At 38.9% G+C, this 27,473-nt stretch overlaps 1 protein-coding gene across 1 annotated transcript in view; it reads left to right on the top strand.

Annotated features, from left to right (window-relative positions):
• COL6A6 (collagen type VI alpha 6 chain) overlaps positions 1 to 27,473 on the top strand; it is a 136,864-nt gene that overhangs the window by 37,796 nt on the left and 71,595 nt on the right. The window contains exons 6-18 of the mRNA XM_026015506.2: positions 54 to 611; positions 2,851 to 3,426; positions 5,313 to 5,882; positions 13,322 to 13,665; positions 13,749 to 13,827; positions 17,898 to 18,052; positions 20,433 to 20,525; positions 21,711 to 21,764; positions 23,528 to 23,599; positions 23,685 to 23,711; positions 24,026 to 24,070; positions 24,160 to 24,213; positions 25,275 to 25,337. Of these exons, the coding sequence (XP_025871291.1) occupies positions 54 to 611; positions 2,851 to 3,426; positions 5,313 to 5,882; positions 13,322 to 13,665; positions 13,749 to 13,827; positions 17,898 to 18,052; positions 20,433 to 20,525; positions 21,711 to 21,764; positions 23,528 to 23,599; positions 23,685 to 23,711; positions 24,026 to 24,070; positions 24,160 to 24,213; positions 25,275 to 25,337 (2,690 nt within the window). The remainder of the gene's footprint in view (positions 1 to 53; positions 612 to 2,850; positions 3,427 to 5,312; positions 5,883 to 13,321; positions 13,666 to 13,748; positions 13,828 to 17,897; positions 18,053 to 20,432; positions 20,526 to 21,710; positions 21,765 to 23,527; positions 23,600 to 23,684; positions 23,712 to 24,025; positions 24,071 to 24,159; positions 24,214 to 25,274; positions 25,338 to 27,473) is intronic.

Raw genomic sequence — 27,473 nt, forward strand, 5'->3', positions numbered from 1 at the left:
TTCTTTTTGACCTGAAGTCAACTTGAATAAACATCTTGCCTTCTCCCATACAGCATGCAAAGAGATGAAAGCAGACATCATGTTTCTGGTGGACAGTTCTGGCAGTATAGGACTTGAAAACTTCATCAAAATGAAAACATTTATGAAAAACCTGGTGAGCAAATCTCAGATTGGGGCAGATCGAGTGCAGATCGGCGTAGTCCAGTTCAGTGACATCAATAAGGAGGAATTCCAGCTCAACAGATATATGTCCCAAAACGAAATTTCAAATGCAATAGACCGGATGGCTCACATTGGGGAAACCACTTTGACTGGTAGTGCCCTGACCTTCGTTTCTCAGTACTTCAGCCCTGCCAAAGGGGCCCGCCCCAATGTCAGGAGGTTTCTCATCCTCATCACTGACGGTGAAGCTCAGGACATAGTCAAGGACCCAGCAGTAGCACTTCGACAAGAAGGCATAATTATCTACTCTGTGGGGGTGTTTGGTTCCAATGTCACTCAACTCGAGGAAATCAGTGGGAGGCCAGAGATGGTTTTTTATGTTGAGAATTTTGATATTCTGCAACACATTGAAGATGATCTTGTTTTTGGAATATGCAGCCCCCGTGAAGGTAGGTGTGGGTATATACACTAGTGGGATTACCCAAACACATGTCCATGTTAGCCATTATGCCTGGAATTAAGTAAACTACTATTTGAACATTATGAACTTTTTGTTTAATTAAAATGTTCATCCCAGTGGGTTTTGACCTACCTATGAAATGCACCTTTCCTCAGCAGAGTTATCGAATTAATACAGAACAGTTTTGGTCTGCCTAGATTGTTTCCCATTTGTAGAGCGAGAGCATTAGGGTGATATCTTAGGTCTGGTTCCCTGGAAGCAGAAGCTGAGTCAGGGATCCTTGTGGAAGTGATTTACTGAAGAGGCATTTCAGAAGGGGAGTAAGGAAAGCAGGACAGAGGGCATGTGTAAGAGCTAAGCAAGGAAGGTGGTCTCCGGGCACAGCTCCAGCCAGATCCCATGGGGTCTCTAGAGCATGAAGACTTCTACCTTGAAGTCTGTCCACCTGGATGCCAGGGGTCAGCTTCCTATAACCTGTGTCCTTTGGCTACAGAACAGGACATAACCTCCTGTACTGTAGTCAAAGGACATAACCATGCAATGCTGGAGCATAACCTCCTAGGCAAGATGGCTCCCCTTTGACCTAACATCTAAAGTAAATGTTTTTTTTGTTTTGTTTTGTTTTGTTTTGTTTTACAATATCTGAAAACCAGTACTTATATAAACTGAGATAACGTTTGCAAAAACACTGTTGTTATATCCTATAAAAAAGGGATATAATATGGGAACTTGAACAATGGATGCCTCAAAGGAAGTAAATAGTTGAGTCCCTGTCCTCCTTCCATGAAACTAGAGTCAAGCGAGTGATAAAAAAAACAAGTCCAACAAATGGAAGGGACTGATTTACACTGCGATCCATGGGGCTTGATGGTAGAGGCATTTTGAAAAGTCTCTCTAAAGGAGATGGATCTTAATGGAGTTTTGAGGAAAGAGAGGAACAGTGTTTTTCAAATAATGGTTCTGTTTGATTTCCCCTAGAATGTTTGGTGATTGTGGTCCATGCTCTGTAGAAAATATCTGTGGATTGCATTTCCTGATAATTCTATCCAGAGCAAATTTGAACTCTTCAAAGCATGCCAACACTGAGAAATCTACCCACCCCCAAGCCCCTTGGGTAATACAGGCAGGCTCCCCAGGGCAGTCCATATAGCCAGAGAGGCATAGCGTCTTCTTTTGTAGAGCCAGCCTTTCTTGAGAATTTGGTTTATGGCTATGTAAACGTGGTCTCTAGTCAGTGGGATAAGTACATTGGCTCGAGGTTTTCAACAGCCCTGCCACATAGCAAGCAGGTGGCTGACAGTGGAAGGAAATATGGTGAGCCTCTAGGGAGGTGGGCTACTCTGTCGCCATTCCATTTCTCCAGAATTGGTGAGTTAACATTTGGAACCTATCTTCCCAAAGCCTGTCAAGAGATTGTGCTACATAAGGATTAAATCATTAACCATCTGACGATCCCACTTCTCTAGAATGAATGAGTTAGAGTTTGGAATTCTGCACCTTTAGATGGAATATGTTGCACACAAATGGATTAAGTATTAACCGGGTCTTTCCCACTTTACTTTTCCATGCCATTGACCCGAAGTTTGAAATGTTAACAGGAGCATCATGCTAGAGCCACTTAGTTAGGCCAAGTGTGAAGTGGGCTGATTTCTGTGATGAAGCCCAATAACGAAAACAGATAATGTTCAGGAAAGTTAAAAAGGGAAAAAACGCAACCTTGAAGAATCAGCTATCATAAAACTGAAAAAATATACAGTGTTGCCAAATTCATTTTCGTGTGGTCCTTTCTCCAAGGTTTATCTTAAGAATAAAATCTCATCTCTGGGCTTAAAAAAGAAAAAAAAAAGATGAATTTGTATAAATGAAAGCACATGTTGAAGAAACTATTTATACAGGAGAATTTCTACAGAATTGTATTTTTCCTTTTTAGTCCAAAGTATTTGAAGTGTTTATTCCTATGATCCTGGGACTATTGCCCCCTTCCTCCACCCCCTATAATTGTTTTCATAACTGCCTTGTCCTAAAAGCTTACCTTACTGAGTATTTCTACACTGGCAGCACAAACATATGTGTATTGTGCCTGTTACCCAGGGAGTAGGCATTCTGATGTACAGCTTGGTCCTATGGAGAGGAGACCCTGGCAATTAAAAACACAGGTGTGGGGAGAAGAGTCTTCCATGATGTCCAAAGCTAAACTCATGTGGTTTTCCTTTTTCCCTCCTCTTTAGAATGCAAGCGGATTGAGGTTTTGGATGTTGTGTTTGTAATTGACAGTTCTGGAAGCATTGACCATGATGAATATAATATCATGAAAGACTTTATGGTTGACTTGGTGAAAAAAGCTGATGTTGGCAAGAATCAAGTCCGATTTGGGGCTCTGAAGTATGCAGATGACCCGGAGGTGCTGTTTTATCTGGATGACCTTAGCACAAAATGGGAGGTGATTTCGGTGCTCCAGAAGGACCAGCCCATGGGGGGCAATACTTACACTGCTGAGGCATTAGGCTTCTCAGACCACATGTTCACCGAAGCCCGTGGCAGCCGTCTGCACAAAGGGGTCCCCCAAGTCCTCATTGTGATCACTGATGGGGAATCCCACGATGCAGATAAGCTCAATGACACAGCCAAGGCCTTGAGGGACAAAGGCATCCTTGTCCTGGCTGTGGGGATTGCCGGTGCAAATCCTGTGGAGCTGCTAGCTATGGCAGGATCGAGTGATAAGTACTTCTTCGTGGAGACGTTTGGAGGCCTGAAGGGAATATTTTCAGATGTGTCAGCCAGTGTATGTAACTCTTCAAAAGTAGGTAAGATTTGTCTTTTTTTTAAGATTTTATTTATTCATGAGAAACAGAGAGAGGCAGAGGTATAGGCAGAGGGAGAAGGAGGCTCCCTATGTGGAACCTGATGCGGGACTTGATCTCTGGACCCGAGATCACGCCCTGAGCAGGAGGCAGATGCTCGACCACTGAGCCACCTAAGTGTCCTGGTTTGTCATTTAAGTTTTTCTTAATTATCAGCAGAGGCCCAAGGAAGGGAGAAACCAAAGCAATAGCCCTTCAGAGCAAGTTCTCTAGAGAGGAGAAAAGGAGTGCTAATTGTCCTAGAACTTTCCCACTGTTATAGAATCTCAGGGTTGGAAGGATCTCAAGGACATTTCTTTTGGCCTCCTCCCCAAAGAGGAATACCTCCTACAATTTTTCTGCTTGTTACCTAAACTCTTGTAATTATGGGGAATTCATCATTTTTTAACAGGTTTTGTTTCTCTGAATACAAAGTTTACACATCCTTTTCACTCACTACTTCTTCCTTCTGCTTTTCACATAAATCAAATTCTGCCTCTTCCCAAGATCCAGCAGTCATCACCTAAACTCTTCTGTCCTGTGTGTTTTAGTGTGTTTTACTAAAAATGCTAAGTATTATTAAGTGAATTGCTATTAATCTAACATCTTGGGTATAGTTCCTTTTAAAAAAATTTTAATTTTTCTGGCTTTCCTGTGCCTTGCACCCTTAGAAGACAGCTACTACCCTTTTTCTTTCTCTCAGTGAAATTTGTCTGGGTTTTACTGAAAACTGGGACAGCTCTTAGCTCAGTTTGCCAGTGCCTAAAATTTGATCTATCCTTTCAAGGTCAGCTTCTGCAGTAGACTTGAATTTTTGTATTGAAAGCTCTCCCTTGGGTGTGGGATGTGTGTGTGTGTGTGTGTGTGTGTGTGTGTGTGTGTGTGTTTTAAAGGGTTTTATTTCCTTTATTTGAAACTGAGGAATTTATTTCCTTTATTTGAAACAGGAATTTAATGAGTTAACCAGTTCCTGAAGGATCTATTTACCATTTTTCTCTTTATCTCTTCCTTGCTTATCTCGACTGCAGGAATCCCAGATACCTTTAATCTTAGGCTAACGAGAATTAATTAAGTCAAGTCAGTGGTGAGATCTCTGGGGGAATTCAAGGAAATGATAATGTTTACCAGAAGGCTAAAGAACACATAAGAGTATGTGCCAAGTATAACTCATTCATTGGCAGTGGTCTTTCATATTCTTTTTGTTTTGTATTTGTTGTATTAATAAAAAGGAAGCCTCTCTAAACTATATTGCATTGCTCAAAAATATTTTTCTCAAGTAGAGATTTTTGCCTATATGTGCCAGAAAGGAGGCTGAAAAAGAGGGAAACGGCCAAGATATAGGCTGGAAAGCATGATTTTAAAACCTTAGTTCACCCTAATAATAACCAGAAAATCATTGATTGGCTTAACTAGCCAGGGAGGCCAAGTGAATAATACAGATCATGTCTTTTTTGTTTGAGTCCCTAAATGGACGTGTGCTATTTTATTTTTCTTGCTCTGCTACTGTTATCTCTGGGCTTTCTGGAAGGATTAATGCTACATTGTAGGTAAGAACAAGTTTTCTGTGGCACCACCCCCATTTCCCTGGCATCTTGGGGGAAAAAAATGGTATAAGACCAAATGGAAATCCCAAGAAAGGCATAAAAAGGATGTGTGAGTTGCTTGTGCCTTTATGAACTGATTGTTTTTATTTCCTCTCAATTAATGTGACCATTGGTTGGCATATGATAAGAAACCATCTTCAGAAATATCACTTCTATATAGCTACAAACACGTAATCTGCACTTGCTGGGTGAAAGAAAAAATAACTTGATTTTTGTTGTTGTTACTCCCTTTCCTCTCTTTTGTAGATTGTGAAATTGAAAAAGTAGATCTTGTCTTCCTCATGGATGGTTCAAATAGCATTCATCCGGATGACTTCAAGAAGATGAAGGAATTCTTGGCATCTGTTGTTCAAGACTTTGATGTCAGTGTCAACAGAGTGCGTATAGGTGCTGCCCAGTTTAGCCATACCTATCGGCCAGAATTTCCACTAGGAACTTTCATAGGCAAAAAGGAGATCTCATTTCAGATTGAAAACATCCAGCAAATCTTTGGATACACACACATCGGTGCTGCACTCCGGGAGGTGGGGGATTACTTCCGGCCAGACATGGGCAGCCGGATAAACGCAGGTACCCCGCAGGTGTTGCTGGTCCTCACAGATGGCCAGTCTCAAGACGAGGTGGCTCAGGCTGCTGAAGAGCTGAGACACAAAGGTATTGACATTTATTCTGTGGGCATTGGGGATGTGGATGACCAGCAGCTCATTCAGATCACCGGGACTGCAGATAAAAAACTGACGGTTCATAACTTTGATGAACTGACAAAGGTCAAGAAAAGGATAGTTCGCAACATCTGTACCTCGGGGGGTGAGAGCAGTAAGTATTTAATGCGTCCTTCATATTTTTTTCTTTCCCTATCTTTGCTGACTTTTTCTTCAAGCTCTATTTACATCCCCAGGGGTTGGTAGGAGAATTTAGATTTGTGCCTCTGGATTTCAAATTGAACTTTTCAGTCATCAAGTAATTTTTTGTGACTTGTGGATTGAAAAACAGGACAGCTGTGAGCCTTTGTCTCACACACACCACCCCCACCCTACTTCTGGGAATGCATGCCCCCTTTGCAAAAGAGAATGCTGTGGCCTGAGGAAAGGCCATTGTTTACGACCTCATTGGTTTCAGAGGTTAGAGACCATGTCTCAAAGAAGTAAACTACTTGACAGGTTTTGGTTGCCCGGCCATAGGGTCTTCAAGCTGCCAAGTGCTGTGGTATAGGTGTATAGAGAATGAACAACCCTGAGGATTTCTAGCTTTTTTTTTTTAATATTTTATTTATTAATTCATGAGAGACACACAGAGGCAGAGACATAGGCAGAGGGAGAAGCAGTCTCCATGTAGGGAGCCCAATGCAGGACTCGATCCCAGGACCTGGGGATCACAACCTGAGCTAAAGGGCAGAGGCTCAACCACTGAGTCATCCAGGCACCCCAGAGATTTCTATCTTTTATTAGGAAACTTTGTACTACAGCAGTTAGAAAATACCTCAAAGTTAATCTATTTTGACATTTTCTAACAGATGAAGGAAAGGTCTTTAAAGAGGGGTGTTGTTGTTTTTTTTTTTTAATTTTTGTAGATGTGCCCAGTGAGTTGGCTGTGGTTCTGTGTAACTACCTGTGGTAAACATAAACTAGATTTTTCACCAGGAAAGCTATCTGGTTTCTAGCAGGCAGCTCTGGAGAGAGCCTGGCTACAAATCCTTGTTCAATGGCCACTTTTTTCTTGGACAAGTTCCTTAGTTAACTTCTCTAAGTTTAATTTTCTCATCTATAAAATGTGAGCAATAGCAGCACCTAGTTCAAAGGATCATTGTCAAGATTAAATGAGAAAATGAATATTTAAACTTTATAATTTCATCCCAGGTGTCATGCTTACTCAAAGTAAAGTCACTTCATTTTTGTCTACCACTGATCCATTAAATTTATTCATGGAGGCCAGCTCTTCCCTTGCCCCTACTCACTTTCAAGAAATAAGTGAACCTTTTCTTGGTGATTAGTATGTCCATCAAAGGGTAACCGTTACAACTAAAAACTTCATTCAAGGTTATTCCACTTTCCTAGCCTCCCACAGGCAGTTCACCCAGCATGACAGGGGAGGCCACACATGGTTGGCATTTTACCCATTGTTACCCACCTATCACTTCTACCCCCTTCTCTCAGGCCCTGCCCTCTTGTTGCTAGCCATGGTTTCTGGCCTCTTCAGAATGTGTTGGGGAAGGGAGAAGAGCTAAGGAAGTACAGAAAAGTTCTTCCTTGATGATGCTTGTCAAGAATCGTTTTCTGTGACCGTAGTCCATATCTAAATCTGGGTCCATTCATGGGTCTTCCAAAGACTTCCCCTCCTGCTTTCCACCACCTTTATCCCCAGCAAAGTACATTTGTCAGAGAATCTCTCAACTATAGTTCCTTTGAGAAAGGTAAACATGTCCCAATTCCAGATGTCCCTTATGCCTTCCTCAGCCTCTGAGCATCTGGTGATGCCTTCATTCTACTGCCATCTCTTTGGTCCTCCAGTTAGCCTTCTTGGAATGGAGATTAGAGGGGTTCATGATAGCTCCTTCTTACATGTGGGTGCATCAGCAACATGGAAACAATTACAATTATCAGGTGCCCCAGTAAATAAGTTATAGCCCTCAAAGTGGTCACCTCTTCTTTGCAGAGAGAGCAGTGTACATCCTGTGGCTCATTCTTTAGAATTTCTAGGCCTGTCGTATCTCTGAGCTCTTTCTTTAAGCTCCACTTACCTGACTTAGAAGGAAAGGAGGCAATTTCCACTTTATGTGTATGTATGTGTGCAGGTAGTAAGGCCCCGTCCAACACATCAACAGTTCTCTCCCCCAAAATGCTCTTCTAAACTATAAGTTCAAACCCTTTGTAGAACCTAATGTATAAGCTAAAGGTTAAAAGAACTGTCATTGATTAGGACTACTGTCTTCATAAATCCTGCTTCATGATATCCCCATACTTTGGAATGTCTGGTGACTGAAGCCAAACCTTCCACACTAATTTCCTGTTTCACATGAAATACCCATCTCCAGTTATTAGGCAGAAAATTATCTTGGAATCATCTAGTCTCTACTTGAGAGTGTGAAAGAAAACCGTGTGTAAAATGAAAACCAGGAGTATGCACTCCCAAGTAGTAAGTTCTCTTTAAAGAAAATAGTCATGAATGTAAAAGTAAATAAATAAAAGTACTCTATATCAAGATAAACTTGAAGTCTTTACTGCAGCAAACAAGAATGTGAGGCCTTTGTAGCTGAGCTGTGGGCTGAGGATTGATGAAGCTGGAATGAATGCTGATAAAGCTCTAAAGGCATGTGCAGATATCCTAGCAAATACCAGTTCTTTTTTTTTTTCTTCCCGCGTATGTACTTTTTCATGTTAGCGAATTTTTTTTAATTTAAATTCAATTAACTAACATATAATGTATTGTTGGTTCCAGAGGTAGAGGTCGATTCTTCAGTCCTCCTATAGGAAAATATCAGTTCTTAAGCTATAAACTCCCGAGTCCAGGAAATCCAATAATAGTTTGGTATGATTCAGAGCAAATCAGACTTGGAGCTTAAACATCTAGCTTTGCTTCTTATTAAAATGGTATAAAAAAATAAAATAGGTATAACTCTGGAGAAGTGACTATCCTTTCTTCTCTCATTTGTGAAGTTAAATCATCTGTTTCCCTGATCGTATACTATGATTCAGTGTGTGTGAAAAGATGGTCAGCTGCATAGAGAAATGAGGGAAGTGACTAAGAATCAGTGTTTCTTGAGCATCTGTGAAGGGTCAAGCATGGTGTTCTAAGCATTTTAAATTCATTATTTGATTACATTATCTTAAAACCCTATATGATTTGCATTTTTATTCCAATTTATAATGAGGAAACTAGGTTTCAAAGGAATATTGGTAACATGGCCCAGATCCTACAGAAAGAAACATATAACAAATTTTGAAACCTGGGTCTGTCTGACTCCAACCCATTTTTTTGTTATTTAATTAAACTGCTTATTTTCTTGATAGAGTTGTTGTCTAGGCTATCTGATGCTGATATCATAAAGGACTAGTGCCTAAGTGTTGTCCTTTACCAATTAATAGCTGAAGTTAAGGCATCATAATTTTGTATTTTGAAATTGTTCCCACAAGCTGCTGCCCAGTAAGGAAACCACTTGCTGCTAAGAGTAGCTATGGCTTCTAACATCACGATCTAGTAGAAAAACTTGTAACCTGCATGATCAACACTAGCCACCCAGGCAGTGGCAAAATAAGATTAAGGTCGTTCAGCATGTGAACTCCAGACAAGCCTGGATCTGCTATCCCATGTGTGGGGTCCACAATAATAACTGTGAGACCTTGGCAAGTTGTTCTAAGTCACAGTTTCCTCTTCTGCAAAATGAAGATTAGAAGAACTTCCACTTAACACTTTTATAAGGACAAGTGAGATAATGAATGGGAAGTGCATGATCAGTATGTAGAGACTATTAGTAACTACCATGGAGTGTTGCAGAGGATTTCTTGTAATGATCTTATAAATACAGAAATACATGGAGTCATGGGGTTAGTTCACAGAAGAATAAGTTACCAAGAGCTCCCTGGTTTAGGAACATTAATATATATGCCACAGTTCAGGGAGGGCTATATTCAAATTTAATATTTTCACATATAACAAATTCTCTTAAGCAACTAAACGCCCAAGTCTCTTTTCTTACCTTCATTCATGTTTATTTTCCTGATTTTTCTTTGAGCCTGGCTATTCTGACCATTTAGAGGAGATAGCGGGCAGTGCTCAGGACATAGTAATGCTGCCTTTTTCATGGAGCCATGATTAGGTAGCAAAAGTAGTACCTCTTATCATTTGCATCAAAGAGGAGAGTTAAGTGAGAGGCTAGTCCAAGAGAGGATTTTATTCAGGATTTGATTCAAGGAATGTAAGGGGAAAAAAAGGCAAAAATAGATGGTCATTTCCAACTTTCCTTTATAAGGATCTCCTTAGGTTTCTGTCTTAATTGGGTTCTCTAGAAAATGGAACTCAAAACAAAGCTTATATGCTAATGCTTTAGGTGCTAACACTTTGGGAGTATAATCCCAGGGAAGAAAGAGTAAGGGAAGTGATACAGGGAAGGAGAAAAAATAAATACAAGATGATATGTTACTAAGCTTGCTACAGCTTCTTGAGAGAGCATAATCTGTGCATTAGTCGTTCAGAGTATCACCAAGGAAGCTGTGTGGAACCACCGCATAGATGTACCCATCTGCCAGTTTCCTCCCAATTACTGCCTCTCATTGATCAGAGTTTACCCTCCTAGAGAATTAGTTCTCCTACCCTACTGTGTTGTGTTAATCAGCACTTTGGGGGAAAACTAGACAGGGGACCCATAGTGAATTATATCTGTGGCTGGAAGTGGTAGAAGCAGCCAGAGTTCCTGTGAGTTCAGCTGGATTGGAAATGGGAAGCAGAGTCATCGTGGCCCTCCTGCCCTGAGGATGATGGAGGCCATGACAAAGCTTCTCTGCACACTTTTGGGAGATCAGATGATGGTGGCAGCTGAGGCTATCCAATGGGTAAATGTCCAAGTCCAGAGCTGGGTGGGGAGGAGGCAGCAAATCTGGGATATACATAAACTGGCTCTCTTACACCACATATTTTCTAAATCATTGTTTTTTTTTTTCATCTAGGATACCCCTTCTTTCAAAGGCCCTAAGCAAATTTCTCTTATCCCAACCAATAACTGCCAATAGCCCAACTTTCCTGTTAAAGTATTTAAGAATTGTTTTCTAATCTATTACATTCTACCTTCTTGACAGTATTTCTTAATACTAAGACTCTGCCATCATCAACTCTAATTATGGACTTTGTAAGTCAGTTAACTAAAATGCACTTTTAGATCTGGCAGGAAACTGTAAGACTACCTGTTTAGTCCAATTCACTCTGTCCTTATTTTTATTTTGGAAAATAGAACCTTGTTCTTCTAAACAAAATCGATACCCAGAAAGGGTAAGAGACTTGCCAAAAGTTATCTAGCGGCAGCAGCATCTTGGCCAGTCCGTGACCAAAATTAAATGTTGGGCTTTCCCACTTAAAGACCTTCCCCATCCAGACTTCCACACTGTGGTTTGTGAGGATAAGTCATAAGCTCAAAACACTGGTTTTGCTTCCCCTTGTTATCACCCTCTACAGCCAGTCCTGTGGACTCCCTTCTTAATTTGTCCTGCATTTATCACCACTTTTTTATTACACCTCCTGCTATCCTAGGTTAATCCTTCATTATTTCTCTTTGGAAATCCAGTGTTAGCCTTCTCCCCAGCTCACATTCAATACCATCCCTACCTCTGGTTAGCTCTGAAAGCCTCCTGATTTGAGGGCAGCTGTCTCTGTAGAGTTAGTAAGACTCTTCCCTCCAAGAGAGCCTACTTGATTAATATGGCCTCATCTCTCTAATTGAATTTAGACACATAGTTGCCAACTCTGCACTTGTTCTTCAAATTTATTCATTTGATCACATTATTATGGAATCATTTGTCTATTTGAATCAGTTAAATAAACACAAAGAATTATTGACTAGAGTTTGTATTTTAGTAATCTAGACAAAAACTTGAGGGGATAGTTCCCAGGATCACTCAATGACATATTTGGCATTTCTGCCAATGTTCGTTTTTCACAAGAGACTGTTTTCCTCGAAGGCTGTGACCAAGTTTGGTTACTGAATGGTTTTCTGTTCAGAGGTTAAAACCATGTATATTCAAGAGTGACACTTAATCTCAAGATAGAAATGAAGGGATATTGATTCAAGAGGAATTTTAAAAAGGACATATTCTGATGCTTCCTTCTGACTAGTTTCTTTCTCATTTCCCTTTCCAAATATCAGAGGAGATATATATTTTTTTTGAGATTTTTTTTTCTAGGAAAGTACCTACAGCAAAATAATAAAGAAAAACTAAATTAAACCCCCCTTTCAGATGTTTTGATAACATTGATTTACCTCAAATGTCATGGTGAAAATTGGTTACAGATAAGGATTTATTTTCCTTCACCCAACTTTTTGTCTCCCTCTCACTAAACATGAATCAAGATAAAGTGGTGGTGGTGGTAGGGGGTTGGGAGGAAAATGAATCAAGCTAATGGCCCTTAATTTAAAATTTGAAAGTGACATTTTGATTTCAAAGACTTGCAGATGTACAATGACATTTATGTGTCAGACATATCCAGTGTATCTGGAGATAGTATAGGTGGGAATTTGCACAATAGATATCTGAAAAACTGCTTATCTGAACAAAGTAAACTAAAAATAAACATTCCGCCACCACCTCCCCCAACTTTTGTTTTTTTTACACCAAGCAAGCTAATTAAATTTGCTGAAGTTGTATCCAACTGAATTTGCTGGGAAAGTTGAAGTTTTTAGCCAACCTAAAAGTTCTGGAAAGAAGAGTGCATATGAACTATCACTTAATCCTTCTCTGACTATCTCCCCTTTAGGAGACTCAGTTTAAATTATCAAGTCACCTGTAGTTTCTCCAATGTTTACATGTCCCCCCCCACTCAAAAAAAAATGTTTACATGTCCCTGGCCTTAATAAGGATAGAAGCAAAGCACTCTAAATGTGAAAGCATTGTAGGTATTTCTTAAATCTCCATATGGCAATGGCTTCAGCTTCCTAAATGCTCTAAAGGCAATGCCATTTTAGACATAATCTAAGCAAGATCCCAAAGGATCTCTTGGAGTTTTTTTTTTCCTTTTTTTTTTTTTTTCTGAGTGGATATTAGAAAACAAGAAGAATCAGAGGTTGTTTTTAGAGAGATAGATCATCATAGTCATTCCTTTAGACAAGTCCATTGTGATTTATTTTTTCTATATGACTATTTAAACATTTTTATATTTTCCTTATAGTTGTAATTTAGTATTTGTCACATGACCTCAATAGGTAGGTAGCGTGATATGAATTTCCTATTTCAGACTCTTAAGATTTCCACATATAACTTTAGATATTTAAATAATTTTGCATGGCTTTTTCAGGGGCCACAATAAAGTCTTTCAGAACTCCATTACAAAATCATCTAGATTTATACCAGTTAAAAAAATTCTATACTTATAATTTTATAAGTTATAAAAGTGATACTAAGCCTTTTCCTTTATTCAGTCATGTTCTCCTTGTTTTCCAACTTTCTAACTGGGATAGAAATAAGAATTTCAAATATCTTGATTCAAATATTGCATCCAAGCCAAATAAAGGTCTTTATTGATTTAATAAGATATACTTTTCCCTTGAACCCTAGATTGTTTTGTCGATGTTGTGGTGGGATTTGACATCTCAACTCATGAGAATGGGCAAACTTTGCTCGAAGGTCAGTCTTGGATAGAAACCTACCTTCAAGACCTTTTACGTGCCATCAGCTCCCTCAATGGGGTAAGCTGTGAGGTGGGCACAGAGACTCAAGTTAGCGTGGCTTTTCAAGTGACGAATGCTGTGGAAAAATATTCCCCCAAGTTTGAGATCTATAGTGAAAACATACTGAACAGCTTGAAGGATGTAACTGTTAAAGGACCATCTCTACTCAATGCAAATCTCTTGAGTTCTCTGTGGGATGCATTTCAGAATAAATCAGCTGCTCGAGGAAAGGTAAGCTAATTTTATTTTATCTGCTGGTTTATGGTTGTGATGATATCCTTTTTACTCATTTTTCTGTTTAAATACTTTCCTAGGTGGTTCTCTTATTTTCAGATGGATTGGATGATGACACTGAAAAGCTTGAACAAAAATCTGATGAACTTAGAAAAGAAGGTACTGAGCGTGGGGAAGAGTGGGAAAAGAGTGTTTACTGACTTTATAACCTCAGAACTCCATTCTGGCTCATAAGTTTTCAAGCACTTAAATAACCCTGAATTTGTCAACCAATATCCACTTGGGAGAGCAAATGAGCTCTCAGAACACTCTGGCATCTACTTTTTTTCTTCATACACTACGTACGTGAAACAGCCCTGAATACAAGATCCTACCCTTTCTCTTATATCACTGTGTTTCTTCTTCCTAAGCTTTCCTGGAGAATGTTCCTGTCTCCCTTGGCCCACATTATCTAAGATTGCTACTTACTTAGTCACTACAGAAGTGAACAGTGTATTTCCCCTTGACTAAGGAATAGGAGAAATGGACTATTTTCTTCTGACACTGTTAAAGTTTCCAGAATCACAGGCATTATTGGACAAGTCTATTCATGTTTTGGAGCTTTCTAATTAGTTCTTCCTTCAGACCACAGATGGACCAACTATGGTGCTTAAGAGTTTTTAAAGCACTAGCACTGAGCTTTTCACTTTAGGAAGCAATGCCCGGTCTGACTTATGTCAGTTCCTATAAATATGAATCAGTGGAAGAAAAATGAATCCACATGCTCTGGTTTGACTAAGAATAGAAATACTTTCCTGTAAGTGAATGCTATTGGTGCCCCCACCAAGACCCCCTTTCTGAGCAAGTTCCCTCATCCTCCAGCTACTGTGTCTGTTGGCTGCTAGAAATTCACAGGTTCTCCTTTCTCTGAAGAATTGCTGTCGTCTGGTGGAAGCTACATCACCTGAAAGGTTATTCCCTACCCCACCCCAAGGCAGCAGGTGGAGTACAAGTAGTTGGACCTTTACCTCAAATGGCACCAGTTCTGTGGTATAATTTTTGTTCCAGAGTTCCCCATCAGATTAGGCTGAAGCTAGTCTGCCTAAACCCTATCTTGCTCAGCTCCTTCCCCTGCCCTATCTTGCTAAGAGTGCTTCCTCAATAAATTGCATGCATCCAAATCCCTTTCTCGGGCTCTGCTTCTAGGGAACCTGGCCTAAGACAGTTGCTTAGGCTACTCCCAGGTTAGTTACTAGAAGCTGGGTGGATCTGTCTTTTCTGTTTGGTTCTCTCACCTCAATCTTATTCAAAGTGCAAAGTTAGCAATATTTACAGCTGAAAAGCAAAAATTTTTATTTTGCCTGCTCTCTTTATTCTTTCAAGTCTTGGACTTTTTTTTTTTTTTTTTTTTTAATAATCTAGAGTGGAGGTATTGAGACTGAGAACAAGACCCTAGAGTACTCAGTTTGGATGGGTAGGGTTTGGTTTGGTTTTGTTTTAATTTCAGCTTTTTTGTGGGGAGTGGGGGAAGGTATATCTTTTGCAGACAACATAAGAATTTTCTCCAGGAAGCTTCCCTTGAAACACTCAGTTTCTAAGACTAACCTTCTTTTTCCCAACTCCCAAGGAAAAACTAGTATATGAGTTTCAACTTCAGAAACTGGATTTTTTTTTTAAAGATTTTATTTATTTATTCATGAAAGACAGAGAGAGAGAGAGAGAGGCAGAGACACAGGCAGAGGGAGAAGCAGGATCCATGCAGGGAGCCTGATGTGGGACTCGATCCCCGGACTCCAGGATCGCACCCTGGGCCAAAGGTGGCGCCAAACCGCTGAGCCACCCAGGCTGCCCAGAAGCTGGATTTTTAATATCCTCAAAAATTCAGAATCTTTGAATGGGAGAGATAAAGGGATGATGGCCATAATGTTTTTTTGAAGTGTTAAATGGCTCTCTATATGAACAAGGCATTCCTTTAACTCTGGCTTACCATATTTAAACATACATAATTTTAGTTGCTGCTTGGCCCTATCATTCATTAACCTAGGAGAGCCTCTCTAATTTGAGGCCAGATATCTCTATGTATAAACTATGCACTCATCATGAAACAAGAGGAGACCCAGAGAAAAAGATACTGAGTGGTAGATGTGGCTTGGTAACTAATCCATATACTGGGACACCTGGGTGGCTCAGCGGTTTAGTGCCTGCCTTCAGCCCGGGGTGTGATCCTGGAGTCCCGGGATCCTGCGTCAGGTTCCTGGCATGGAGCCTGCTTCTCCCTCTGCCTGTGTCTCTGTCTCTGTCTCTCTCTTTCTGTGTCTCAAGAATAAATAAATAAAATCTTTTTTAAAAAATTTAAAAAATAATCCATATGGATTGGGGTTTGAGTTTTTTTTAATCTAGTGCTGTAGATTCTTCTCAGTGATTCTTTTATTTCAATTTTTGAAATCATCTTTAGCTTATTTTCAGGAATTATATTTGAGATATTTGACTTGTTGGATGAGTCTGAAAGGAACAGGATCAGAGTCCTGCATCCTGAGAAAAGCAGTTACAAATAATAGTTATACATATATTTCCTGCAAATCAACAATCCCATGGTTCTCCTAACTCTTAAATTTTTACATTTCCTGGAACTTACAAGAAAAATCAGATGTAAGATTTTTCCCCCCTTTTAAATAGATCCATTAGAGTACCTTCTCTTGATCAGTAAACTCCTTTGTTGAACTCAGCATTCCTCATTATCTATCCCAGCCCACTCCACCATCCCTTCTCTCCTTGTCATTCCTGGAAGAGTGACTAAAGCCTTGTTTGTTTGAGACAAGCCAGAGATATCAGCACTAAAACCAGGGAAGTCCTGGTAAATCAGGTCGAGTTGGTCACTCTATTCTTTGATGTTCCTTTATTCCACTTTGGTCAACCACTCTGTTTTCCTCTCCTAGAACTTGAGCCTCCTCAGTGTGTCTCTGAAACTCTCTTTTCATTCTTTTCTTCCTCTCACCCAAAATCATTCATTCAGAATCATGCATACACTTAGAAGTCATTCTTAACTCTTAGGTCTGTGAACATTTCTTTATTCTAGTCCATTGGTTTCCAAGCCCCATCTAAGGATTTCTTCACTCATCCATAATGAAGTGAGAAAACTTATGCCAATGGAGTCAGGTTTTTATAAAGCTAAATTTATTCAATTTTAGGACTGCTCCTTACCCTGTTTATGTCCTTAGTATATCTTTGTTCTGGAAATATCCTTTGATTGTAGGCTTTATCAGGCTGTTCCTGTGAAAACCTAAAAATACCACATGAGCCAGTCATTTAACCTCTCCAAGCCTTAGTTCGCTTATCTATAAAATACAACTATAATTCTATTCACCCATACAATTGTATTTGTATCTTACAAGTAAGTTAATGCATGGAAAGCGCTTTACCAACTTCCAAGCACATAGTAACTATTAATAAATGAGAGCACAGTTGTTACTATGGTTATTTGCACCATAATGATTGCTAGGGTTGTTACTGTTATCATTTCCTGTTTATATCAATCAGTACTTTATCATTTCATGTTCATATCAAATAATACTTTGTTAAGTAGTCAAAAGCCCTCTGTTAGTCCCTAAAAGTTTTCTTTGAAATATTCTGGTCTATAAAATTCCAAAGATTCTGAGCCACAGCTCTGAATGATTATATGTCATTTGTTTCCAGTTGCCTTACAAGAGGTCTCTTATTTAACTATAATTCCAACTGGAATATCAAATCCTTATGAGGTCCTTATAGCTGTGCTTTAATGTGCATATAAGTCCTGCAGTGATTTAATTAAAATACAGATTCTGATTCTATAGGTAATTCTATATTTCTGAGAAGTTCCCAAGTGATGCAAGTGCTGCTGTCCAAGGGTCCTCCTTTGAATAGCAAAAATTTAGAACATTTGCTTTCTCAATATATCAATTCCTCCGCATCTTGGTATACTCTGTGGACCCTTTTAAAATCACCATATCTCACTTCGAAATCCTCCAGGAACTGGGAGTTCTGTTGTAATAGCCCCTGCCTCCAGTTTAATTCGTTTTGAAAAATGGAATTTCTTTTGTTCTGCGCAGATATCTAGCCACTTGTCCCTTTTACACTGCATGCTTGGGGGAAGTAGACAATAAAATGAGCCTTCCTCTTACAACTGTTTTCCTAGAATAACAATTTAGATACATTATGCAAAAAGATTAAACTAGCCAAACCCACCTCAGAGAATTGTAAACTGTGTTGGATAGGCCTGAATGCCCTCATAACTGTTGCCCTGGATGGAGCCACTGATTCAGGTGACCTGGCTGATCTTCTCTACATTGAATTCGGGAAAGGGTTTGAGTACAGGACGCAGCTCACCATTGGAATGAGAGACCTTGGGAGCCGACTGTCAAAGCTACTGGTAAGTTACTTAGACAAGTCTGGTGAGTTTAATTTTCTGTTTGTTTTGTATATAGTTTTAATATTCATGCTTACAAATTTGAACTAATTTTGTTCACTTGGGAGTGAAAAAAAGGCTTTTCTGAATTAGCGAACAGCCTAAATAAGGGTGTTTTGGGAAAAAAAAAAGTGACATGGTAGAGATATGTCAAAGCATGTTTAATTAATATGCTTGGCAAAAAAAGGAAGAAATTAATAGCCTGACAATCCTGTCCAAATTAAGTCAATGAATGTAAGCCCCTGAGGGAATCTGGGGTTACAGGGTGAAACCACTGCCCCCTCCGCCAGCTGGTTTTCACACCCCTTGTGGATCCTAAGTGTCCCAGCTCACCACAGTGAGTATAATCCTGGTGTTTAAGATTTGTATCTTCCCTGCAAATGGCTTGTAACAGAGAGCCAGTTGCAGTTGGAGTTCAACCAAAAAAAAAAAAAAAAGGGCAACCTGCCCCAATGTTGGAGGAAAAACGAGCGACACAATGATGGACCTCCCCTTATGTTGTATTGTGTGTGTGATCTAAAGTTTTGTAAATGTCTCCACTGAGATGTTTGCCTTGTGAACTCTTTTTAGAACCTAACATCTATATGGATGCATCCCAGTCCTATTTCTTTCAGAAATGTACAAGGATTCAAACTAGAGTGGTGAAGGATTACCAGGTTATGTGGCATTACTTTCACCATAATAACTGGCTAATAATCTGTAATTTGCTTATGATTTATAAGATCTAAAATCAGCACATTGAGACACTTTCCAATAACATGCTGGCTCCTGCTGTTTTTCACCTGTAGAATTTGCATGTATTTGCATTTCCATATTTTTGAATATGCAAGTTTTGTTGGAATTGCTTTCTACATGGGAAGACTGTTTCTTTTATAAAATGTCTGGGTTTTTTCTATTTTTTTCTGACTCTGAAATCTGTATTGGTAATTCATAGAGGAAGTTATTCTTCAAAACAAGCATGTCAGTGTTTAGATATCACATCCATGCTATACTATCAAATAAAACTTAATTTTAGAAATAGATCAATTTTAATGTTAGTAGTAAAAGATCTAATGCTGTAGGGTTTTAGTGATCTAAAGAAAATTGGTATTATCTAATAGAAAATCACAGAATCCGGTTTGCTATTTGATTTCATACATTTGAAGTTTTATTGGCTTTTCTGACATCTTCAGGGGAAAATTTTTTCTAATGGCTTAAAAGGAATATTATATAATAAACACAAAATCACAATTGCTAAATGATTGTTATAACAAAAGATTTTCATTTTTCATCACACTAGAATTTTGATGGGAAACTTCTCAACAGAAAAATTGATTCTACTCCACTAAGGCCAAACATGGTGTTTACTGCAAACTGAATTTTCCTAAAAATAAATCTTGTGAGTTAATTATAAAAATGCAGTGGAATATGTCTGTTTTTCAGAGGATGACTAGGTTCAGGATAAAATTCACTGACATTTATCAATATGTAATATGGTTTCTCGGCCAGGGTATAAAGGGAATCTTCTCCCCATTCCCCAATCCTTCCAAATGTTTTGGAAACACTGGCTGTATAACTGGTGTTTTTGAAATCCTGTCACATGCAAACTTTTCTGGAAGTGTTTACCATTGGACTTCATTCCAAACAGTATGACATCGGACACTGTCTAAATCCTCTAGCATACAAAGATTTCACAAAACAGGGAAAGGGAAAAACAGCATTCATTTTATTGAACAAAATATTGGGGGCAGAATTATAAGAGGTGATCAGCAACACCATGGTCACCATCCCAGCCAGGATGGGATGAGAACAGGAGATTACATTAATAAATTAGTATGCAATGAACTGGCCATGGCTACACTAATAGCATTCAGAATAGAATACAGAAACGTCTTTGAGGAAACAAGCCATAAAAGACTCTTAACAAGAGAGAACAAACAGGGTTGATGGAGGGAGGTGGGTGGGAGATGGGCTAGATGGGTGATAGGATTAAGGAGGGCACTGGTATGATGAGCTCTGGGTGTTGTATGTGAGTAATGAATCACTGAATTCTACTCCAGAAACCAATATTGCACTGTATGGTAATTACCTAAATTTTTTTTTAATTACCTAAAATTTAAAGTAAAAAAATAAACCTCTTTGAGTTGATTCTGAAGTGTTCATACAGTGAAGAATGCAGACCACAGAAGGAAGGATAGCAGCTAAAGAATGTCACATGCACTCTCTCTGGAACACCGTCACTTTAATGGGGACCAGGTTTCTGAAAGATTTCTGTGGTTGAAGTCTGAATGACACCGTTGATCTCCTCTGTGTGATTTGGGAAGCAGTGCCACCCAATGTAATGTATTTCTTATGCTCCCCCAAGGTTAATGTTGCTGAAAGGACATGCTGCTGTTTGTTCTGCAAATGCATTGGAGGGGATGGCACAATGGGAGATCCTGGACCACCGGGGAAAAAGGTGATTTTAGTTAAGATTTATGACTCACTTTATTTGAATGTAGTGTATCTTTCAGATATGAGTTTAGGTAGAAATAGAGGATGATTTTAACTTCTAGACAGAGCCTCTGAGGTAACCATTTATTCTCCATGACAATTAGATAGTCCTGGCTTATTGTTGGCATTCTAAATTGGAGTCCTCTAAAAAAACTTTCTATACAAGTGTCAGGAGAAACAACTGCCAAGATCCTTGATTATCTAGTGTTCCAGCAGTGATGACAACAATGCAGAGAAATCAACTGTGATCTCTATTGACTAATGAAAACCTCCTGAATGTCAATGTCATTTCAGTTTCCATTTTTAATGACTGCAGAGTCATTTAAATGAAGTAGAGAATATTTTGAGTAGTCTGTTGATAAGTAAATTAGGTCAGCACAACCTATCCCCACGAAAGATGTGGCAATGTTTCAATCAGCTTTAGCCAGACCAAAAATGTCACAGATAGATGCACAAAAATGCCAATCATAAAACAGTAACCAACAATAGATTCATGTATTTTCTAACCAAAAAAATTATGTACCCTTATAAAAAATATGATTTGGGGCTTTAGGAAATGTTAAAATATGTAAAAACATACTATGGATGTGTTTAATAATTTCAATGCTCTTGTTTACATGTGTGTTTGATTTGTGAATAATTTGTAGATAGCATTATAACTCCCAAACTAGCATGTTTGTATCCTGAAGAAAATTTTCAGACTATTTCCTGAATGCTTCAATTTATGTAAGGGGAATGGTAGTTTTTTTTTAAAGCAGGACTCAGAAAGAATGAAAAGAAATGTGTGTGGTCTATTTTTCTATGTGTAGCATAAACCCAAAAATTTTTTTAATGAAAAGAGGATAATTCTAGTCTGTCAAGGGCAAATATAGCTGCATTCACTTGAATATTTGAGAAAAAAATATTCCAGCACTATATATAACCCCAGAGAGAGTTATGGACAGCATTATGATCCACACATGCACACACCCTTGAGTTATCTGGATACTTGTTTCAAAACTACATTTATTTTTATGTGTATAAATACAACCTAAGTTGTGGAGGGAGGATTATTTTTTCCCCAAACTCCTATAATTCTACATAAAGTAAAACTATAGTTAAAGATTTTTGCTTAAGAATGCTAACACATTCTTCCTTTCCTTATTTTCAGGGATCCCCAGGTTTTAAAGGCAGTGAGGGCTATCTGGGAGAGGAAGGTGTTGCTGTAAGTCAAGGTTTTTTCACCTCTATTTATTCCTGAGAACATATCTTCAATTGGAAATTGTGTCAATTCAGAAGGAAATAAGAAATATCAGTCTAAGAATTCATGTGCAAAATCTGAGGTCTTTTCTAATTCTCATCGGGCTTTGCTTCTGGTGGTCAATAATGGTTTATTAACCTACTGTCTCCTCTTTGGCTGTTCACCAACGCTGCACAATGAACTTAATGTGAAAGTTATTTTCTTCACCAGGGGACTCAAATCACTGCCATTTCCCCCTTCCTGATCCATTTTGCACAGGTAAACCAACTCCCCACATTGTTTATCAAGGACCTCTACTCTTTCTCACATCCATCCCTCCATCCATTTGTCCTATTCTTCCTTTCTTCCTTCCTTCCTTCCATCCATGCATTCATTTAACAATTATATTTCAAGCATCTTACTGTTTACCATATTATTTATTAAAGACCTCACTCATAAATGAACTTTTCCACTCACGTATTCATCTAACAAATCTATATTAAGGCAGTCTACCATGTTTTAGGCACAGTGCTAGACCCTAGAAAAATAAAGGAAAAAACGTGATTCCTATGTCAGGTGACTTCAGACTAGTGGAAAGGCAAACGAGACAACGATGTTTCTAGTTGCTATACACGAGGACTGTTCTAATGGTACAGTGAAGTCATTGTGACAAAGCATGGCCGACAGATACCTCAGCCTTGGTAGCAGTTGAGGCTTGGGAGAGGAAGGCTGCAAACAAGGGATAATGCTTGGCAGACATCCGAAGGACAAAAAGATACTTCTTCAGGCAGAGTTTGTGGGGAATAACCTATTACTAGAGAGAGAACAATGTGTTCAAGGGTATGTAACTGAGTCTGAGTGTGTGTGTGTATGCGTGCATGCGCGCGTGTGTGTGTGTGCATGAGTTTAAAATGGCATTTAGCCAACATTGTTGGAAACTAGGACACAGTGAGGATGTTATCTGGCAAGCAAGACCCAGATTATTGCGAATCTTGAATATCCTATAGAAGATTTGGTGTCTTCCAGTTGATGGATAGTCATTGAACGATGTTAAGCACAGGAGTAAAAATGATGGGGGCATGGATATAGAAAGCATACTCCGGCAGTGGATAGATGCTAATAAGGCAGGGGTTATAGGTAGAAGTCTTGCAATAGTAGGTGCAAGACAAAGGAGTCCTAATCTTACTTGGGGGCAGTATGAATGGATATTAAGAAGGTTGAATGAATGTAATAGTGACCTAGGGAGAGAAAGCAAAGGATGACCTCTTTGTTTCCAGATCACAAGACTGCAGAGACTAGTGGGGTTACCAAGGCAAGGATTGTAGGAATGATATTTGGTGAAAGAAAGAAAGAAATAAAAAGAAGGAAGATAGATCTTGAACTAGAACTCATGCCTAGCTCTTGCCTAGATCATACCTAGAGCATCCTTCTCTAGTGCTCACCTATTCTTCATTATCTGTTCCCGAACTATCTCCTGAAATTTTGACAACGCATTTTAGCTGCCACTTGTTTGTGTCTGTTTTATTTAAATACCACCCCACTGAGGGCAGTATCCAGGTAGGACCCAAAGGGCTGTCACCGGAGTAGTTCTGATTTATTTCCATTCTCAGGTTTAATAAGCATGAATTCTGGATTGTAAACCACAGGTAGTTACACATTTTTTTTTCCAACACAAAACTTGTAAAGTTTCTAAGACAGAATCCAGAGTGCAGTAGAAAAATCTCATCTGGGTGTGTGTTCTTTCTCAGGGAGACAGAGGAGCCAGTGGACCAATGGGAGAGCAAGGTACTAAGGGATGCTATGGCGCCAAAGGCCCTAAGGTAAGGGTTTAATAAGGCATTGTCAAGTCTTCCCAATGTTAATTCTACTTTCTTACACTAACCACTACTGTGCTTTCTGTTTCAGGGAAACAGGGGACTAAATGGACAGGAGGTATGGTACCAAACATATCCATTTATCTGCCCATCTGTTATCCAGAAATACTCTTATTTTTTGAAACTACTGACCAGTAGATCATACAAATGAAGTTTCTCTTGATCTTCCTTTATTGCCAGCCATTTGATTGTGCTTATTCTTTTATTGCAGACAATGTGTATTATTTTTTCATAGTTTCTATTACTCAGTAATCTTTGTTATTACTCAGGACCAGGCTATATATGAAAGATAAAACTAGACATTTGTTTGGTGTCTGATTTCTTTCCACATGAATGTAATACACTCTATTCTGATCACCTCTGTCTTTTCAGGGAGAAGTTGGAGAAAGCGGAATTGGTGGATTAAATGGAGAACCGGTAGAGACTTCTCTTTGTCCCAAAAAGGCCCTTCTGAGCTATTTCTCATTAAGAAAATGGAAATTGAGTTTATTCTTCTGTTTTTTTAGGGTGACAGTGGTCTTCCTGGAGAAAAAGGAGAAAAGGGTAATGAAGGATCCCAGGTAGGGATTCATAAAGAGATAATATGAAAAATGTCCTGGCAATTAGAGGTGTAGATCAGCTACCCTAGGTGTATCAGTCAGCTAGTGTGACAAAATTGCTTTGTAACAATCAATCTTAAAACCTCAACTGCATGAAACAATAAACATTTATTTCTTTTGTGTCTGAGGTTTGCCGCCTAGATCCCTGGTCTAGGCTGAGTGTGGCTGACCTTGGCTCAGGTGTCTGTGGGTTGACTGGTGGCCTTATTCCATGTCTTTTATCTTCCTCCTAGGAACAGGAAGCACTGTCTGGCTATGTTGGCTGTGACCTTTTCATGGCCATGGCAGATGCACAGGGGAGCAAGTAGAAACATGCTGGTCCCTTAAGGCCTAGACTTGGAACTCTCACAGTAACACTTCCATCTCTTTCTGTTGGCCAGATTAAGCCATGGTTAAATTCAGGGGTAGGGATTCTTGTCCCACCACAGCTGGAAAGTACTACAGAGTTACACAGTAAAGAGCACAGATACAGGAGTAAAGAATTAGGGCCATTAATGAAAAGGAGCTACCACACTAAGAATGGCAGTGGGGGTGTTGACAAGAGTCTAGTGCGAGGCAGCACATTGAAAAAGTGTGTGCCACTCATTCCCATCTAGAACAGACACCAATAGCAGTCATACTTCCATGATCCACTTTGTCTTGTCTTTGGAGTGTGAACAGCTGAGTCAGAAACTCAACTTCTAGCTGATACAATCACCTTGGATAAAATGGATAATGTCTCTGAATCTCAGCTGCTTCATTAAAAGAAAGATATAAACAATGCCGGGTTCATAAAGTAGCTGTAAAAAGTAAGATAACAAATGTTTCTGGAACACAGACTTCATCACTATAGTAAATAATTGAGATCAGTCCTAAATTATTTCTATGATGCCTGAAACTATTTTTTGGTTGTCTCTCTTTCCACCTTAAGAATAACTCTAGTAGAAAAAATTTAATTAATCAAATCAGGGAGAAGATAAGCTCTTTGTTTTTACTAATGTGAATTCTTGTTTTTTCCTTCTTCTGATTCACATTCTCTCTAGGGAAGCCCAGGAAAGCGAGGAGTTTCTGGTGACCGAGGCTCAAAGGGGCAGCGAGGAGACCCCGTAAGTGCCGGGGCCGCGTGGGCTGTGAGTTAAACATGGCTTGGTTCCCATCAGCTTTGATAAGGAGAGAGCCCCACTTTCTGATATTACAATAGCAATCCTGAGTTTTAGATCATCAGAGGCAGAACTGTTGTAGAATTTTAAAAGCAGTCCCCTTGTGCTACATCCTCTTCGTATATGGAATGAGCATGGACAGTGAGAGGATCTTGTCCATCATTGGTGCATGTGGGGTTTTTTTTTTTTTTTTGAAAATTATACTCAGAATTGTTATCGTGCTTCAGAAACATGAAGGAATTCCAGTCCCCTCCATTCTCTTCCTCTGAGTACCACAAAATATGGACAGGATGGAAGAAACAAAGCCATCTCTTTTCTTCCATTCTCTAAGAATGAATCATGTATCACCCATGATACAAAGGTGTCTGCTCTCCTGGATACAATATGGCTGGAATATGCATGACCCCACCAGTGTAGAGGATATGCCAATTCCAGTGAAACATAAGTACTATAGGACTTCCATCACTCCACCCACACAAAAATAAATCTCTGAAACCTCAATGAATTAGGATTTAGGCTTATTGAACTCTTCTACTGAGATATAATTGACATAGAACATTGTGTAAACTTAAGGTGTTATAAGGTATTGACTTGATACATTTATATATTGCCTTAGGATTATCACCATAGGATTAGCTAACTCCTGCATCATGTCAGAGAATTATCATTTCTTTTATCTTTATCTTTTTTCTTATCATTTCTCTTTTTGTGATGAGAACATTTAAGATCTAGTCTCTTAGCAACATTGAAGCGTATGATACAGTATTGTTGTCTGTAATCACTGTGCTGGGCATTATCTCTAGAACTTAGTTTTGAAATACAACATCAGAAAAGTATACAAGTTACAAATGCACAACCTGATGAATATAAATGTACCTGTGTACTCACTACCCAGGTAAAGAAATAGAAACATCGCAGAAACTGCCCCCCCGCCCCCCGCATATCTACTTCAATCATTACCAGACCCTGATAATCACTGTCTTAAAACCATAAATTAGTCTTACCTATGCCTGAACTTTAAGTAAGTAGAATCATATAGGATACACTCTTCTGGCTTCTTTTGCTCAAGTTTATGCTTGTGAGATTCATCCATGTTGTTGTGGTTAACAATAGTTCATTCAGTCTCATTGCTGAATAGTAATCCATTATGTAAGTATACCATGATTTATTTATCCATTCTACTGTTGATAGATTATTTTGGTTGTTCCCAGTTTTTGCTATTATAAATAGGGCTATTATGAACATTCTTGCACATGTCTTTTGGTGGGCTTTCATACACATTTCTGTTGGGTTTGTACTTTAAGAGTTGAATGAGTGTTTGATGATAATTTATGTGCCTATAATAAGCTTAAGCCTTTTTAAGCCAGTCTGCAAAAAACTTTCTAATTTACACTCCCACCAGCAATGTATAATAGCAGTGTACTACACATGCATCAGAATGGCTGAATTTTTAAAAAACTGACAAGAACAAGTGCTGGTAAGGGTGTAGGGCAACTGGGAAACTCACAGGACTTTGTATACTGGAGGAGGAATTATTAAAGACATGGATTGGGATACCTGGGTGGCTCAGTGGTTGAGTATCTGCTTTTGGCACGGGGCATGATTCTGGGGTCCTGAGATCAAGTCCCACATCAGGCTCCCCAGGGGGAGCCTGTTTCTCCCTCTGCCTGTGTCTCTGCTTCTCTCTCTCTCTCTCATATTCTCTCTCACTCATGAATAAATGAAATCTTTTAAAAATGTATATATATAAATAAAGACAATGGATGTACCAGAGAAAGAATTTAGCTCAATATATTAAGAAATATAAATGTTAGATATACATTGAAGATAACTATTTTAAAAGCAGAGGAATTTACACTTGAAGACAACATTGTCTTATTAGTGATGTCTTCTGATAATAGTCTGATGAACTGAGAGTTTTAAAACAACTTCAAAGTATCTTATTAGAAAGAAAAAATATCCATAGATAAAAATAATAAATAGTAGTTCAAAAGACATTTTCAGTCATATATATATATATATATATATATATATATATATATATATATATACACATACCTGTGTACTCACTACCCAGGTAAA

Source organism: Vulpes vulpes, chromosome 11, assembly GCF_048418805.1.
Source record: "Vulpes vulpes isolate BD-2025 chromosome 11, VulVul3, whole genome shotgun sequence".
Lineage (NCBI taxonomy): Eukaryota > Metazoa > Chordata > Mammalia > Carnivora > Canidae > Vulpes > Vulpes vulpes.